Below are 18,506 nucleotides of genomic sequence, written 5' to 3'. Positions count from 1 at the left end.
AGCTGAGGGAAGGGCAGGAGCGCTGAAAGCTCAGGATTTTAAAAAGTGCTTACCTCTGACGCTGCCATGAGAGTTCGGGAGTCAGCGGAGGGAAGGGCAGAAGCACTGGATGGCAGAAGTTTTAAAAAGATACGGGGGCCTGCCTGCCTGCTTGCTTGCCTTGGGGTGGGGGAGCCCTATCTGCCTGCAACTAGGCCTGCCTGCCCTGTCCCTGCCTACCACTAGACCACCAGAGGGGGGACAGGGTACAGGGCAGGGTGGTGGGGCAGGATACACAATTTGGTTCAAAAATATTTTTTCTTGGATTTTCCTCTAATGTAGGTGCGTCTTATGGTCAGGTTTGTCTAATAGAGCAAAAAATACGGTTCATTTTCATTTCTTAAGGTTGTTAAAGATGTCTAATAGAAGAATAATCTGCGGCTCCCCTGTACATTAGTCACAGCTCCTCCTCTGGAGCTGTGGCTTAGAGTTTGGGAACCGCTGCAATAGATGGTTTCCAGAGTGTTTTTTACTTCACGTATGTACAGGTCTGTTTTAATAATACACTCTCTGGAGAAAGGAGTAACACCTGTGATGTTCCCCAGGGTTCTTCTCTCTCCCCTTTGCTTTTCAACATTTATTTGATCTTATTGGGAACTAGACTGTCTAAATTGGACATCAAATTCTATAGTTAAGCAGAAGATATAAGTGTTGTAATTCCTATTTCATCTTTAACACAAGCAACATAGTTAATATCGATAGTAATTTCTATAATAGAACAATGGATGGAAGAGTACAAACTGAAAATTAATACCGATAAAGCAAAATTTTTCTTGGCTACACCAGGTAAAAAGCAGGTGGAACAGAGTTTAGAACTAGGGGGAATTCTATACTCAGATCCACAATCAAGATTCTAGGGATTATTTGAGATCAAGATTTTATCAATGAAAACTCACACTGACTATCTGGTTCGAAAAGTTTCCACATATTGTGAAAATTACTTTGTTAGAGCATATTTTAGTATTTCTTCCTTCAGATTATTAGTGCAATCTCTGATTCTCAGTACTTTGGACTACTGCAATATCATTTATTACGCAGGTCTTTAAAAAAAAAATCTCTATAGAGATTAGTTTTACAGCAGTATTTTGAATCATTCATAATCTGTAACAAATGATTCAAAATACTGCTGTAAGACTAATTTTTAATTTAAAGAAATCAGCCCATGTTACATCTTACTATTGAATGGTTCACTGGCTACCATTTGAAGCCAGAGTAGTAATCAAATTCAGATTATTCTGATGTAAGGTGTTACGTGGTCTTACTGCAGACTAAATGTTGGATCATTTTACATTAGTTAATACTAGACGCTCTCCTCGGTCCCTTGCATTTTTTGCCTTTCCTCCAGTTAGGGATTGTCAATACAAAAAATCATTTTAATCGATTACTTTCCTTCCATGCAGCAATAACAGATAAGGAGTTTAGTCACTTAATTGCTGGTACTTCATCTTATCGTTTTAGGAAACTATTGAAAACTTATTTATTTGATAAATTCCTGAAGGACTAAATATTGTAATTCCCTGAATTTGTTCAGTCTTTTCAATCTGTGAACCGCATAGAACTGAAGGGTCATGCGGTATACAAGCACTTTGTTATGTTACCTCAGTCATCCTGGTGGTCTAATGGTCTAACTGGGGCAAAAGTGATCCAGTTGCTCTTGCCCCAGTCATCTCTGCCACCAAAATGGCCACTGTTTGAAAGTCTTGACGGCCATTTTGGGACTGGAGCCGATATAGGCAGAAGCAGTTTAGAAGGGAGGCTCTGTGTGATAGTGATGAGGGTGGGGCCTGGGCCTGGTCCTTGTTGGTTTTGGTTGTGGATTCAGTTTCTATCGAAACCAAGTGGCCAATTTCAATCTCAGATTTGGTTTGGATAGAAACCGAAGATTCTGGGTTCAGTTGGGCTCTACTTGAAGCCATAAAGAACATCAGGGTTAAGGCTGAACATTGGCTTCCCTGGTTCTCAGTAGAATAAGCAGTCTTATCTACTGGCATCTCTTGACTAAAATCTGAAAGCGTGGAATTAAAACTCTAGTCATAAATTTTTCCAGTGCAATAGGTGTCATTCTGGACAAGTGGGTTATCTCCCCATGGTTGTGAGCCTTTGCAGAAGGAATCCACTCTGAATTTTTTTCTGCATCCCTCCTACTTCAATGAGAACTCTACTGTCGCCTACAGTTTTTCCCTTCTGCTGAGTGTCTTCTCTCTTCTTTCACACATCCTTTAGAAATCCAGTTCTTGCCAGCAGATGTACATTTGCACAGATACACATTCAATCAAACTCATAGACACACTGATACATTCACAAATAGCCCCACCCAGACACACAGCCTCCCCCCTGCAACATTACACACTTACTTTCCCTATAGAAGCCCTCCTGTATCCTTCTGCTCTCTCTTTACATTTATAATTCCTCTGTATAGAGAGTGGTAGCAGCTTTCAGATATCTTAATAGCTCTGAAAACAGCATCACTTGGTGCATAGCTTTAACCAGTATTGAGAATGGAGGCAGCAATGACGAAGTTAAAGCAGGAGATAGCTGTTAGCTGGATAGTTCTTGAGCAAATCAACTCTAGACAAGCTCTTTTTAATTCAGTTGAAAAGTAGAACTCATGATGGCAGTGCAGCTTTTTAATGGTAATAACAAAGCACTCTAGAGAGGGATTGTGAAAACTGATTCTTCATCTAGAAAGGGAGCTGAGATATGCAAGTAGAAGGCAGTGTATGTTTTGTGTCTGTTGTTATTGGTAAGAATTGTGCATAATCACTAAAAATTGTCTTCTCTCTTAACAAGTGGTTAACTGCTGCTTTTTTTTCTGTGGCACTGCTAGATAATACATAGCTCTGTGCTCATACACGTCTGTACTCTATGGGGATTGCAATCTTGTTAACACACAGATAAAACAAAAATAGGCACTGACAAAATGAGTAAGAATATTATCAGGGAGAGCCAGATTTCAAGACTGGAAGCAATCTCAAAAAGGCAGGATTTAATTACAGGCATTTGGTTGGTGCACCTTAAATTCAGTACTTGCAGAATTGATTTAATGTGCATGAACCTACCTACAAATTAAGACATGCACAGTTGATATGCATGCATTAAACAGATGTCTGTGTAACATTCATAAATTGAATATCTGACGAGAACAGGAAAAAATGTCCCCAAATCTGGGGGGAAATCCAAAGACAGACTGAAAAATTATCACCTGTGAGTATGACTACATTTTAAGCAGGGCTTGAATATGACAGAGGAGGGACTATATTGCACCAAGTCAGAAGGCTGTTTCAGATGTAGCAAAGTGTAACATGTGAGGTCAAGAGTTGGTTATAGAGGAGAAGGTCAGTCATAAGGATAGCTTGCTTGAAAAATGGGGTGTAGGTGGAGAGAACAAGAATCTGCAGAGTGAAGACAGAGCTGGCCAATGATTGCCACAAAATTACACTAAGGCCAACATGTTTTCAGCATGGGGTCACAAATCTGCAGAAGAATTTTTAGTTTTTGCATGTGATGAATGCTAAGAGAGAGAGTGTCTTTTATGACCTGATCTTCTGGCTGTTTAGGCAGACATGCTGAGGACGTATTTGGAGAATTGTTCAATGAAGCCAACAGTTTCTACGTAAGGATGAACTCCCTACAGGAGAGGGTGGACCTCCTGGTCATCAAAGTCACACAGTTGGACTCCACTGTGGAGGAAGGTAACGCAAGCAATCACTTGTTTGTTCAAAGTTAGAATAAACTCTGAGTTCAGGTTGTGATAGAACAAGCGAAACCTTGGTGTGTTAAGGTTTGGTTGAGCTTTTACAGTGAATATTTTGAATGTAGTGATTTTCGAAAGGATACTTCGTGAGTGATTTCCTTTGTAATGATGCAACACATACATTAATTCAAATTGTTTGCAATATAAGCAAGCAAACTTGCTGCCTGTAAGGCTAATGAGCATTTAAAAATGAATGCATTTGACATGAGGAAGGGTATCTTCCTCAGGCTGTCTGCAAGTTCCTTGTATGGTGAGATGATGTGATGCAGGATGTGAATATGGGATAAAGACGACAATATATATTTATTTATAAACTTTATAACCTGCCTACAACTAAGCAGCTTACAAAGGAGTAACTCGCACAAGTATATAAATGCCGCAATCACATAAAAACACATTCAGTAGCAAAGACGTAGGATTTGTACAATAGCTGTTACTTTCTTTCCCATAGGAGCTGCTCGCTTCCTGGTTCATCAGAGGCTTGAGCGCAGGCCATGAGGCCCCTGTGTAAGAACCCTCTGGGTATCAGGGAGCTGGCTGCAAAGATTTTCCCTCTGGCACGTCGCAAAGACTTTGAGGGTTAGAGTCAGTGGTTGAGGTCTATCCGACTGGCAGTCAGAAGATTTCTATCGGCGGATTTTTGCTGGCTAATTTCTAAGGCAGAAATCCTTTCTCTGGAGACAGGCTGATTTAAGCTGACAGGCACCAGAAGTCGCAGTTAAGTACTCCCATTATTCCCTATGGAGAAAAATGGGGGTGGAGTGGGGGGGGGGATTTCTGGGATTAGGTTTTGAGAATTTCTGAGATTAGGATTAGGTTCCCCCACCTCCAAAATCCATAATTCACTATTTATTTTTCCGTTTGGCTTCAAGTTGATTTTGGCGCAATTTTCTGGCAGTGACTATTTTGTATTTTTAGCAATTTTTTTTCCTAGAGTCTTATTTTCTGCCTTAAAACCTCTTATTTTGCCTGGGGCTCATCTGTTATGGATTCCCTAGGTCAGACTAGTCCTAATTCCTGTGTTTTATTGTGCAGAATTATCGGCTAAGTTTCCACATGCCGTGGGAGCTTAGGGCTCAGCCTCTAATCAATCCTCCAAGATGTTGGAATCCCAAAAAACCTGGTCTGTGGGGAAGAGGGCCCACTCAGAGACCGCAAGTAATTAGGAAGGTGAAACGCAAGTGTGTGGTGGCGGAGGAGAGCCTAATTCCCCAGTCTGGGGTCATCAGGGCTTCCAGTGCAAGGCTTTCAGACTTTGTCAGCCTTTTATGGAAAGCCTACTTAACTGGTCATTTTAAAGTTATCACACAAGTGTCCCGTTTACGTAATCAAATTCTATAGAATCACCTGCAGTTTGGCAGTGAGTACCCACTGTGTAAGGGCAACAAACCTTTTTGTGAGGCAAGTAAGTAAAAGTAAGAGGAAAAGAAGGCCGCTTTGATTTTTCAAAAGAAGTATCTGAGAAGGTAAGGAATAAGAGGTTAGCTTTCATAAACTACAAAATATCACAGAAAGAGAAACAGGCAAAAATATCTGGAAAAGTTAAAAGAGGCTGGTCGTGTAGTCAGGAAAGCAAATATGCAAATGGAAGAAAAAATAGCTGACACAGTAAAACGGGGAATTAAGACATTTTTTAGATCATTAGTGATAGTAGTAAAGTGTAAAAGTGGCATTGTGAGACTCAAAGGCGAAGGAGAGAAATATGTAGAAGCTGATGAAGAAAAGGCTGAATTGCTTAACAAATATTTCTGTTCTGTGGTCATGGCTGAAGAGCCGGGAGCAGGACCACAGAAGACAAACCTGAATAGGGATGGAGGAGGGTAGACTCAGATCAATTTTCAGAGGGTTGTGTTCGTGAGGAGCTAGCTAAAAGTAAAGCTGAAGGAACTTAGGGAAGTTCTGGTGGCTTCGCTGACTGACCTTTTTAATGAATCTCTAGAATCAGGAGTGGTACCGGAGGACTGGAGAAGGGCGGATGTGGTCCCTCTCCACAAAAGTGGAAGTAAGGAAGAAATATTTTATTTATTTATTTGATTCTATTTCTATCCTGTCCTCCCGGGAACTCAGAATAGGTTACAAGCCAACATTCACAGAAGTTACATTAGAGAGTACATTTGATGATACAATACAGTCACAAAAGGGTAAGGCTGGGTAGTACAGTAACTTGAGGACATTCTTAGGGAATTCCTGGAGGAGCATTACAGAAGATTGGACCAGGGGGTCGCCAGCTGGTGGTTGTTAGTGGGAGAGAGATCAGAGGTGTTGCAGTTGACCCTTTAGTTGAAGAAAGAGGCCTTCACTGCTCTTCGGAAGGTCATCAATTTGTTCTGTGATCTAATTTGAGGGGAGAGTTGGTTCCAAAGCTGTGGGATGAAGTGGCTTTAGGAGCCGGTAAGTCTGACTTCTGTGGTAAGCAAATTAATGGCAATGCTTTTAAAACAGAGAATGGTGAAGTTTCTGGAATCCTGTAGATAACAGAACCGGAGGCAGCATGGATTCACTAGAGGTAGGTCTTGTCAGACAAATCTGATCAATTTCTTTGAGTGGGTGACCAGAGAATTGGATGGAGTGCGCTAGATGTGGTGTATTTAGATTTTAGCAAAGAATTTGACAGTGTTCCACACAGACGTCTAATAAATGGAGTGCTCTCAGGATGGTGCCCAAAGTGACGGGCTGGGTCAAGAACTGGTTGAGTGGAAGGCGACAAAGGGTAGTGATCAATAGAGATCGCTCTGAGGAAAGGGATGTTACCAGTGGTGTGCCTCAAGGTTCTGTTCTTGGGCTTGCTCTTTTTAACATTTTTATAAACGATATTGCTGAAGTGCTGTTGGGTAAGATTTGCCTCTTTGCGGATGATACCAAAATCTGCAATAGAGTAGACACCCTGGATGAGGTGAATAACATGAAGAAAGATTTGGCGAAGCTTCAAAAATGGTCTGAAAGTTGGCAGCTAAAATTTAATGCTAAGAAATGCAAGGTCATGCATTTGGGCTGCAAAAACCTGAGGGTACGGTACAGTTTAGGGCAGGGGAGTCCAACCTTTTGGCTTCCCTGGGCCGCATTGGCCAAAAAAAAATGTTTCTGGGGCTGCAGCAAGACAGAGGAGGGAGCCAGCAAGACGGTAAACACCCGGGGGAAGCAGAGGAAAACACTGCTTCGCCCTCGACCGGGGCCGCAAAAAATATTTCATGGGGCCGCATGCCCCTGGTTTAGGGGGTGAAGAACTTATGTGCATGACAGAAGTGCGGGACTTGGGTGTGATTGTATGTGATGATCTTAAGGTGGCCAAACAGGCTGAAAAGGTGATGGCAAAAGCTAGAAGGATACTAGGATGCATAGGGAGGGGTATGTCCAGTAAGAAAAAGGAGGTATTGATGCCCCTGTTTAAGACTTTGGTGAGACTTCATTTAAAATATTGTGTACAGTTCTGGAGACCGGACTGCACCTTCAAAAAGATATAAAAAGAACGGAGTCAGTCTAGAGGAAGGCTACTAGAATGGTACATGGTCTTCGTCATAAGGTATATGGGGGCTGACTTAAAGATCTCATTCTGTATACTTTGGAGGAAAGGCAGGAGAGGGAAGATATGATAGGTTTAAATACCTACGTGATGTAAATGCGCATGAGTCAAGTGTCTTTCATTTGAAAGGAAGCTCTGGAGTGAGAGGGCATATGAAGAAGTTAAGAGGTGATAGGCTCAGGAGTAATCTAAGGAAATACTTCTTTACAGAAAGGGTGGTAGATGCGTGGAACAGTCTCTTGGAAGAGGTGGTGGAGATGGAGACTGTGTCTGAATTCAAGAAGGCATGGGAAATAGCCCCTTAGAATCTCTTAGAGAGAGGAAGAAATAATGGTTACTGTGGATGGGCAGACTGGATGGGCCATTTGGGCTTTTTCTGCCATCATGTTTTTATGTTTCTATCTTTTCAGCTGTGTTCTCCACAAACAGTACTTCATAACATATTCATTTATAATTTTTACTTATTCATTGGTCTTCAGAAGTGCCAGTATTAGCCAGTTGGTTTGAGTGGCCAAATACTATGTGGCACTAGCCTCCTCATCAGACTGTTATGTTTTATATAAAGTGCTTTAGTGCATTAGTGCTTCTATACTTCAGTGCTTGAGTAAATAAATAAATAATCTTTCAACTTATCTTTTTTTCTGCATTTTCTGAGTTTTCCCTTTGTCAATAGTTATCGGGAAGGGACCTGTCATTCCGACATGTTTTGCCCGAAGGCTGTATCAAGAAAAAGTCCCCTGCAATAAAATGTATTCATTAAACTCAGTATAAGATATCAATTTAATTAAAAGACCTTTCTGCTAGAAACATAGAAAGATGACGGCAGATAAGGGCTACAGCCCATCAAGTCTGCCCATACCATTGACCCCCTTTTAAGTCTACTGGCCCCCTTAACTCTACTGACCTGCTAAGTCTATATCCTAGCGACCCTATTCATTGGTATGACCCTCGCAGTGATCCCACATAGGTATCCCATTTATTCTTGAAGTCTGGGATACTGCGGGCCTCGATCACCTGTACTGGAAGCTTGTTCCAATGCTCTATCACTCGTTCCGTGAAGAAGTACTTCCTGACGTCTCCACGAAACTTCCCTCCCCTGAGTTTGAGCGGATGTCCTCTTGTGTTCGAGGGTCCTTTGAGAAGAAAGATATCATCTTCCACCTCGACCCGTCCCGTGATGTACTTAAATGTCTCAATCATGTCTCCCCTCTCCCTACACTCCTCGAGAGTATAGAGCTGCAATTTGTTCAGTCTTTCTTCGTACGAGAGACCCTTTAACCCCGAGACCATCCTGGTGGCCATCCGCTGAACCGACTCAATTCTGAGCACATCTTTACGGTAATGTGGCCTCCAAAATTGCACACAGTATTCTAGATGAGGTCTCACCATGGCTCTATACAATGGCATCATGACCTCAGGCTTCCTGTTGACGAAACTTCTCTTGATCAAACATCTCTAAAAACATCTTTAAAGAAAGGGGTTCTTCCCATCCAGCAAATCCTTTAGTAGTTGAATAGTTACCCCTTTTGCTTTAGCTCCACACCATCCCGATCATTTGAAATTTTGTGACAAAGATGGCCGCGGCATTTTTTGCTCCTCTTTTTAACCTCCCTCTTCTCTGATATCAGGGGCAGCAGTAGCGAATCAGGAATCAGATAAGAGACATTCATTCTATTTTCTGGTTTAGACCTCCCGGGTATACCGTATTCAACCTAAAAATCCAGTTCTGTTCACAGTAATTTAGTTTGCGTTCATAGTTGCCTCCCTCCCACCCTTCTTTGACATGATCTATCACTCGCCATTGGATGTCTTGTAAAGTATGCTGTTTATCCTGCCAGTGTTGTACAAACAGTGCTTCCAGGACATTGTTCATAATGTGAGATTTATGCTCATTTAGTCTAATATGGACTGGTCTTTTAGTTCTTCCAATGTATATCAGACCGCATGGACATATAATGCTATATACTACATTACAAGATTTACATGTTGTCCTACTTCTTGAACGGATTATAATCTCCCTTCCCGGAGGGTTCCATTCCCCACCTTCAATTGTATTAGTGCACCACTGGCAGTTTCCACATTTCGCGTGTACCACATCCTGATCTTGCTCTTGTATCATATCACCTCCATCATACCTGTGTTTAGCTAGTTGTTCTCCCAGATTGCTAGCTCTACTATATGCAGTCGTGGGGAAATCCACAAAAAGCTCAGGGATAATTTGTAACACATGCCTGTGTTTTCTCATATTAGACACCAAGTTGTACGACCCATCATAAAATGGTAACACACAGACCAGTCTATTATCCTCTTGGGTGTGTTGTTCTATCTGAGGCTGTTCTACTTGGAGTTGTGTCTTTTGGGCTAACAGTAAATCCCGATTGGCATATTTTGCCCTCGGGAAAGCTTTCCGTATTGCTTTCCTGGGGTACCCCCTCTGGCGAATGCGTGTCTCCAAAATTCTTGATTGTTTCACAAACGCTTCTTCATCTGTGCAAATTCTTCTCAGTCTCAAGAATTGCCCCACTGGTAGATTGAATTTAAGTCTATAAGGATGGCTGTGGAATTGTAACAGCGTGTTCCTCTCAACTGGTTTTCGATACAGTGTAGTTTTTAAACAGTCATGTGTCCGAATGATGGTGAGGTCTAAAAAGTGTACACTATGATTATTATATGTAAGAGTAAACTTTATTTGAGGGTCCAAGGTATTCAACTCCTGCACAAAATCCTTCAAAGAAACCTCAGTGTCTTTCCATATAAAAAAGATGTCATCTAGTCTCCTCCATTTTTGCCAAATAAAGTATTGCCACTGAGGGTGCCAGGGTCGCTCCCATAGCCACCCCCTGTGTTTGGATGTAGTAAGTTCCAGAAAACCAAAAGTAGTTTGAACGAATCACCAGTTCTCCTAGGCTAAGTAAGAATTCAGTTTTTATTCGTGTCTCACCTTCTCTACTATTCAGATGATATTTAATAATGTCCAGTGCTGCCTGTTGGGGTATCATGGTATAAAGAGAGGTAACATCTAAAGTAGCCAGGATGATAGGTTCACACGGTATTTCCAGTTCCTGTAGAATGGTAATAAGATGGGCTGAGTCCCTAATAAAAGAAGGAATTTTAGATGTTATCGGTTGGAGGAAGCAATCAACAAACTGGGAAAGGGGTTCCAATACAGACCGTTTAGTAGAGACTATAGGTCTCCCCAGAGGGGTCTTAATGTCCTTATGTACCTTAGGTACAAAATAAATCTTCGGAGTACTGGGGTGTTTTTCCATTAGGAAAGCAGCTTCTTTTTTTGTTAACATCAAATTTTTCAATGTATCCTCAACCAGTGATTTAATTTCAGTCTGTAGCTGGGTTTTTGGGTCTCCTTCTAATTTTTGGTAGGCTTGTTGGTCTGTTAGTTGCCGAAGAGCTTCTTTATTATATTGCTCCCTTGATTGCAGGACAATGGTTCCTCCTTTATCAGCTTTAAGAATTACAGTATCCTTCCATTCAATAAGTTGTTGCAAAACCTCCCGTTGTTCTTTATTTAAATTTCCATGAGTGTGTCTGGTAAGGACCTCCTCTTCATCCCTCTTAAGGTCCCCTAGCACTATAATGGCAGGGTGAGTATTACCCGGGGGTAGCCAACTACTCACAGGTTTTTTTATAGAGATGTCAACACTGGGAGGGTTATGTTGGAAAAACACTCTCAGTTGTAGCTTGCGAATGAATTTAAAAAATGCTGCTCTGATCCGAAAAGGATCATAAGATGTGGTTGGAATAAAATTTAACCCTAACTGTAAAACCTCTACTTGAGGGATAGTCAAAGTCCGTGTGGTTAAGTTTATAATTGCGAGTTATCGGGCCCCCTGTTCCTCTCATGCTCACACTCCGGCCCTGTTTGCTGCCCCGATTCTTGCCGCGGTTTGAGGTGCCTAAAAAGGCTTTGTAGTACTCTTGTTGTTAGTATTTTCATTCCCACCATCACTAGAGTATTCTGATTCTCCTGTAGAGTTATCAAAGGCTAGGTTTTTTTTTAGGTTGCTGTTTATTTGATTTAACATTACTTTTACCCCAGTTATATACTCTATCATTCTGATAATCATATTCGTCTCCTAAATTTTTTAATTTTAGTCTGTCGCAAAGAGTCCTTAAATGATGTAAGTGTCTGTTGGAAGTCCTTCATCTGTTTATCATATTTGTCAGATTGAAAGTTATTTTTAAGTTCAACTTCCATACTAGCCAATTTTATTCTCAGTTCATCCTCAACGGCATTGGTAGTTTCTACTATTAAAACCATCAAATCGCGGCTACAGCGATTGAGGATTGCCGTCCATTTTTCTAAGACTACTTTATCTGTAGTGAACATTCGTGGTTCCTTGAGCATTCGCAGGCCTCATGGTATCATTGCCTTTCTTAAGTATTGGATCAGGGTGCTCCCATGGAGTTCGGCCCTTATCATTCTCTTATGAGTATTTTCCCAATCCTCCCAGAGATTTTTTATTCCTGATTCACCACCTTCATCCAGAAGAGCAGGTTTTTGTAACCATTTCTGGACCTGCTCATCGGTGTAGCCCACAAATTCTGTCATTATTGTATATTTCTATGAATTTTTCGCTGAAGTTGTATACTGAATAAGTAATGTGTATAGCAGTCCTTTGTACTGTTATGCTATCACTCGTGTTCTTCACAAACAGTACTTCATAACATATTCATTCATTGGTCTTCAGAAGTGCCAGTATTAGCCAATTGGTTTGAGTGGCCAAATACTATGTGGCACTAGTCTCCTCCTCAGACCGTTATGTTTTATATAAAGTGCTTTAGTGCATTAGTGCTTCTATACTTCAGTGCTTGAGTGCTTCTATCTTTTCAGCAGCACGCACAGCTGGAGAAAGTAGAAAGGAAAGTGTCCTCTGAAGGAGTCTGGGTAAGGAAACCAACTTGTTTGTGCATGAGGGACTAGTACAGTATTAGAGGCTGACCCATAGAAACAATATTAATACACCTGTGCACAAACCCCACAGATTCAGCCACTCACAGGTTCTTATCTCAGTATGGATGGCGGCACCTCACTGATATACAAAAGATCCTGTTACCACTAGTGGGTGTGCAGTAAAACCTCTGATGTCTTTGAGAAACTTAAAGAAGTTAGCAGCTGACTGGAATAGCTTTTAATGTGGCCATTCTCGGGCTCTTTGCCATGATTATACATTCAGATACAGACAAATGAAAATAAATCAGCACAGCAAGAAACTATACTGTATAAACAGACATTAGAAAGAAATCATATTTTCAAAGTAGGTCATGTGAAGCGTGTGCTCCGAAGTGCAGGAAACATTTATTTGGAGTACTTTTGAGTTTCTCAGTTACCTTGTTGAGATGTAGATATTGCTCGAGTACGTAATCTGGTTTTGATGTGTTTTTCAATGGCAGTACGTCTATACGGCTGCTTGAAATTTAAGGGGTAGACAAATGGATTGAGTACTGCATTACAGTGAACATTGTGCCTGAGATGGGTTAATTAATGTGGAATATGTTATGGGGTCGGGTAGGTTATAATGCAGTTCATATTTTCAGACATAAATAGATGACTTTGTTAGGATAAATGAAAGCAAAATCTTGATTCAGCCCATTCAGTTTGCACATCACATGTATGAGTTTCCTGGATGTATAACTTTCTGGATTTCTGCTTGATTATAGTTTAAAAGAATAATTTAATATTTCTCTATTTACTTGTATAACTCAGTAAATATGTGTCTGACCCAGATCTGAATGTTGAAACATCTGCATGTGCATTTTCTATAGTTGGACCAATAATTTGGAGCAAGCTTCTGGGCTACATTCGTTTTTGCACTCTTCCCCCCCTCCCCAATTTAAAAAAGAGTTGAAACCATGCACACTTTTTCAATGCATTTTCTTAAGGATACCTTTCAAACTGGAGTATCATCTCCAGTATCTTCACTTTCTTCTTGTCCAGTCTGTCTGTGTTGACTAGACTGTAAGCTCTTTTGAGCAAGGATTCTTCTGTGTTTTGATGTACAGCGCTGCATATGTCTAGTAGTGCTATAGAAATGATTATTAGTAATAGTAAGTCCCTCTACGGCTCTTTGCTACCTTGGGCAAGTCACATACTTTCCATGGCCCAGGCATAAAAATTAAAATGTGAGCCCACCAGGGTCAGAAGTAACGGCAAAGAATGTGTAAAGTCTAGTAGCGCTATAGAAATGATGAAAGAGAGAGAGAGAGAGACTCACAGGCAAGTGGGCCTGCATCTCCCTTGCCTATCTCCAGAGAAAGCAAAGTTGCTTACCTGTAATGGAGGCTCTCCATAGATGGCAGGGGAATGCAACCACACTTGCCCATTTGCCTTCCCCACAGAACAAGACTCCTTTCTTTGCTACAGACAAAACTGACAAGGCATGGAGAGGAACTCTGAAGGCAGGATTCCTGTACTTGTCCAGTAAGCTCAAAAGCTTACTATAGCTAGGGGAGAGCACTGTAACTCAGGCTCAGTCAGAGGACTTCACCAGCAAGTGTGGCTGCATTCTCCTGCTGTATACAGAGAACCCCTGTTACAGGTAAGCTTCTTTGCTAATATGCTGTCCCTTTTTTAGAATAATCCCCTGAAATACTTATGAAAATCAACATCTTTATCCTTTTAGGAAATATCTATATGGCTGAGCACATAAGAACAATTTTTTTTATATTAACTAGTCAGGTTCCTATATTAATATTGAATACCTGTCTTAATTACGAGAGTAAATCAAAAAGTAAAGGCAAAATACATTTAACGGCTTTAATAGACGTAACTGTGAGCAATTGAACATATCACTTTTCCACAGAGTTCCCATGCAAGATGATACATTTATTGTATCGTTCAACTAGCTTCTGCATTCCTGCAGAGAAGTAGTTTGTCGGCTGCTCCTGAAACCAGGTGAGCACCGTTTCCTTTACTTTTTCATGCTTTCTCTTTTACTCTCCAAATTGCAATGATGCACCCATGTCTTGCCGCCGGTGACAGTTCTCTCCAGAGTACTCGGATCTTCTTCATACCGTCTCAGGAATTGGGTCACAACCTCTACAGGCTGTTGCGTATGCAGTAAGCTGTTTGGGAACCCATCATGTGCAGACTTTCCTGTGTCCCAAGTCGTCATGCATTATGGCAAATGCAGATCCATAGCTGATATCCCAATTTGTAGCCACTTGAGACATCGTTATCCGTCGGTCTTCTCTAATCAAGGCATCCGCCCTGCCAATGTGCTCTGTGTGCATGGTTAATGGGCAACCAGAACGACCTTCATTAGTTACACCTGTTCTTCCTGCTTTAAACCTTTTTTTCACTCATAAACCTTTTATTGATTCATGGTACTATATCCATACTGAATCAATATCTGATGGTGAATTTCCACAGTCTTCACTCCCTCTGTCCAAAGAGAGTGCACTACTGCACGATGTTCTTTGATGGTACAATCTTGCAATGGAGTGTCCATGTTTCTGACCTTGTGGCTGCCACATGACTGAGGCCGAGCATTTCACTGAGCGTGGACGAACTTTCCAACAGGCAATGTATAAGTACATATGTTGCATTTCGCTAGCTCTATTCCGGTTTTCATGTAATTTAACAATTGCCTTTCATTTTTAATTCACCCTCTTATATTAATTTAGCAATTTTAGCTTTAACTGATGATTTTTGAAGTGTGTATGTGTGTGAGATTTTTTTTGTAATCCATCTTGAACTGCTTGGTGGGTAAAGTATATAAATTTCCATATTAAATTTTGTATATGCCGTTAGAATGTCAGCAGACTCTGATCCATTGTTGTTCAATGTTTCTCTTCTGTGCTGATAGTTTCCCTGCAGGATATCAACATGAGGAAAGCCTTCAAGAGTTCAACTATCCAGAATCAGCAGGTGGTTTCCCGAAATTCTATCCCAAATCCTGTGATGGAAATGTACCAGCGCTGTGACAAACCACCTCCGCTTAACATCCTAACACCATACAGGTGAGTCACATAGAAGCTCTGGTTGCCAACAGCAATTCTCCCATGCAAAGGCATTGGAAAGATAACCTGGTGAACAACTGCTATTGGCCACAGTCTCAGGGCTGGAAGGAAATGGCAGACTGCGAGGATGCTGCATCCAAGGAGCACCTCTTTATTTAAGAATAGAATTGCTTTTTTCTAGAGCATGTTTTTATTAAGGGTGAATCCAATCATTTGTCTGCATTAGTCACACTTATTATTAATGGAGCAAAATCCAGTTAAGGCCTATTACCGATAAGTGAAGGAGGATCTACATGGTTGGTATTTTTGCTTTTGGAATAGCAGAAAGTGGGAGAATTGTTGAACATAATAGTGGTGGAGAAGAGGGATGGAGAAATGTTACACTGGGATTCCGGAGAAGGGTGTTAGAAGGAGGGAAGAGAGAGATGTCAGACCACGGAATGGAAGGGAAATGAGGGGAGCAAGAGAGAGGCCAGACCACAGAGAGGAGAGAAGGAGAGAGAAGTTAGACCTCGGGAAGAGGGAGAGAAGGAAAGAGTGATGCCAGACCATGGGAGAGGAGATAGATTCAAGGCTATGGGAAAGAGAGGAGAAAGATGCCAGACCATATGAAGGGGGAAGACAGAGTTGTTTGACCATGGGAGAGAGAGGAGATGGTGCACAGAGATGGGGAGGGGAAGGGAAACAAAGGGAGGAGATGGTGCACAGCAAATGGGTGAGGCAGGGAAGAGATAAGAAATTTTCTTATGGATAGATGAGAATAGGGGAGAAGTGAAAGGCTGGCTGCTTAGCCCTTTACGAAATGACTGCGACGCCAACACAGTTGCTGTTTCATATAATTATTTAAGTTTAATGAATAATAACAAAGGCCGGCTGCTTAGCCCTTCACGAAATGACCTCGATGCCAACACAGTTGCTGTTTCATATAATTATTTAAGTTTAATGAATAATAAAACAAAGGCAGCTTATATGAAATGCATAAAAAAATACATAGCAATTGTGGGAGCTGAAACAACACCCTCAGATGCATTCTTGTCTGAGAGCTCTGAGTCTGCTCTAACTAAGTTCCTCTTTTACAAGCAATTTTATCCTTTACAAATTCATTAAAATGTTGCTAAGCTAATATGATTGGCAGGTATCTTGACATCATAATTGATTAATTAATTGGCTATAGTTGCATAGTTACTATCTATCATTGTCCTAGTCTGGTAATGACATCACATTATAAGCATAAAATAATTTAGATCAAAATTATAGCATACGTTAATAAAGCAAAATATCATAAGTGGGCAAGGCCTCAATTCTGCAATCGTAAATCGCATGGGAAAAATAGATATAATATCTAATTATATTTGAATGGTAAAATAGTTATTTAATCAAAACATCCTATCCTCGTGAACCTTATTCTTATACTTTTGTACATTGAAAATACTTTATGGCTTCATACTATCATGAGCTTACCGTACCTAAGGGGATAAGTTAACAAAATTCTTCACTTCAAGCTAGAATGTTGCCATGCCCTCCCAAGAAAGCTGGGATCAGTGCAGATGTGGTTAACTCCAGATTTTCAGCTCATGTCATGGTCTCATGTTCCACTTAGCATCCTTCAATTCAGAAACCTCCACCTCTGGATCAGAAAAGTGGTTGGGTTGAAATCATGAGGCCGTTTCCTTCACAACAACATCTGCCGATGGTAAACAGTTCAACTGAGCAATCTAGTGTTGCACTAATAATTTCATTTGCTCCTGTTAAACCCCCAGAAGTCACTCTAGATTCGCTTTGGGATCTAGTTTCTACTTTGGGAAATTCCCTTAATCCCCAAATAAAGATCTTAGAGAAGGAATTAAAAATACAGAAAGAAGAAATTAATATTTTGAAACAAGACATTGTATTAATGAAGACTGAAATTCAGGAAGAAAGGATTTAAAAATGACTAAAAGTAACCAAGACCTACTTGTAAAAAATAATCTAATTATAAGGAGAAAATTGGAAACACTTGAAAATAAGTCGTATTAACAATTTGCGTTTAATTAATTTCCCAAAGGTTTCATCAGTTTCTCCAAGAGACATGATAAATCGTTACTTTCCAGAAATTCTTAAAATACCTGAGAACTCTTTACCACCATTGTCAAGAGTGTATTATTAACCTGCAAAGAATCAGGATTCTCAAAAGAAAAATAATGACGGGAAACCACAGGAAAGTTCTCTGGATGTTACAGCCTTATTGGAACAATCAGATAGTCGAAAGGCCTCCTTCCTACCTGATGTTCCTTGCACCTCTGGCAGGTCTGAGCTGTGCCTGGCGGCTGAGCCATAGCAAGTGAAACTGGTGGTGAAGAGTCAGGAGGGGAGCGGCGCTGATGTCGGTGGAGGGTGGCTGAGACATCGGGATGCGGTGGCTATCGAGTCCTGGAGGCGCCATATTTGAGGTACTCAGCGTGAACACCAATACCGGCAAGGATACAGCTCCAGATTTCCTGATGGTAGAGTGGCATTGGCAGGATGGGAGGTCCGCAGAGTAATTTCGTCATGTCTGAAGTCTCGCCATGTCCAATATCTCACCATCATGGGAGTGGTGTTGTGAGGGGCGGTGTCAGCAAGAGCGAGGGCTGGCAGAAAGATGTACAATCCGGACCAAGGAGCGGAGGAATGGAGTCGGCAGGAACTGTGAAGAAGCTGAGCTGTTCAGCGCAATGGCCGGTGACCTGGAGATCGAAGGATGTTTCTTTTTGCATCGGGGGAGGTGACCTGTGGTTGGTGTGCAGAGGATGATGATGGCGGTTGCTCAGCTGAAACGGCTAATGTGCTAAGGATGGTGGTAATGATGATCTGACTGAAGCAAAATTGAGACCCTCCTGTTTCTTATACCATCATGTTTACCATATCTTTTATCATATTGTTTTTTTACCTATTTGTTTTATTTCTTCATTCAAATTTCCTTAGAATTCCATTGTTTAACGGTTTCTCCTTCTATTCATATTCCCTCTCTATACCTTTTTCCACACTTCCAAAGTCCATATATTTTCTTTTATATTTCCATATTTTATTTCTAATTCAAAAAATTTTAATTTAATTTAGTTTATCCACTATATTATTGTTGGGATATACATTTTGCTTTAAAAAGAGTGTGGCCTTAGAGAGATCAATGTATTCTTGTTGGGATGTTTCAAATCTTGTTTTTATCTCTGTCTTTATTTTTACATCTTTACTATT

General features: G+C 40.9%; 1 protein-coding gene across 4 annotated transcripts in view; it reads left to right on the top strand.

The window, feature by feature from the left end:
* The window catches only part of LOC117360252 (wiskott-Aldrich syndrome protein family member 3-like), a 90,440-nt gene that overhangs the window by 34,198 nt on the left and 37,736 nt on the right, over positions 1-18,506 (top strand). For 2 of the 4 annotated variants that reach the window (XM_033943905.1, XM_033943902.1), the window contains 2 exons: positions 3,597-3,731; positions 15,140-15,293. In XM_033943905.1, the coding sequence (XP_033799796.1) occupies positions 3,659-3,731; positions 15,140-15,293 (227 nt within the window). In that variant the 5' untranslated portion in view covers positions 3,597-3,658. Of the gene's footprint in view, positions 1-3,596; positions 3,732-14,134; positions 14,227-15,139; positions 15,294-18,506 lie in introns of those variants that run through there. The other 2 variants (XM_033943906.1, XM_033943903.1) reach the window with 2 other exon arrangements.

Source organism: Geotrypetes seraphini, chromosome 5 (assembly GCF_902459505.1).
Source record: "Geotrypetes seraphini chromosome 5, aGeoSer1.1, whole genome shotgun sequence".
Lineage (NCBI taxonomy): Eukaryota > Metazoa > Chordata > Amphibia > Gymnophiona > Dermophiidae > Geotrypetes > Geotrypetes seraphini.
The sequence above is the reverse complement of the archived record's forward strand: the minus strand, read 5'-3'. Positions and strand labels throughout refer to the sequence as shown.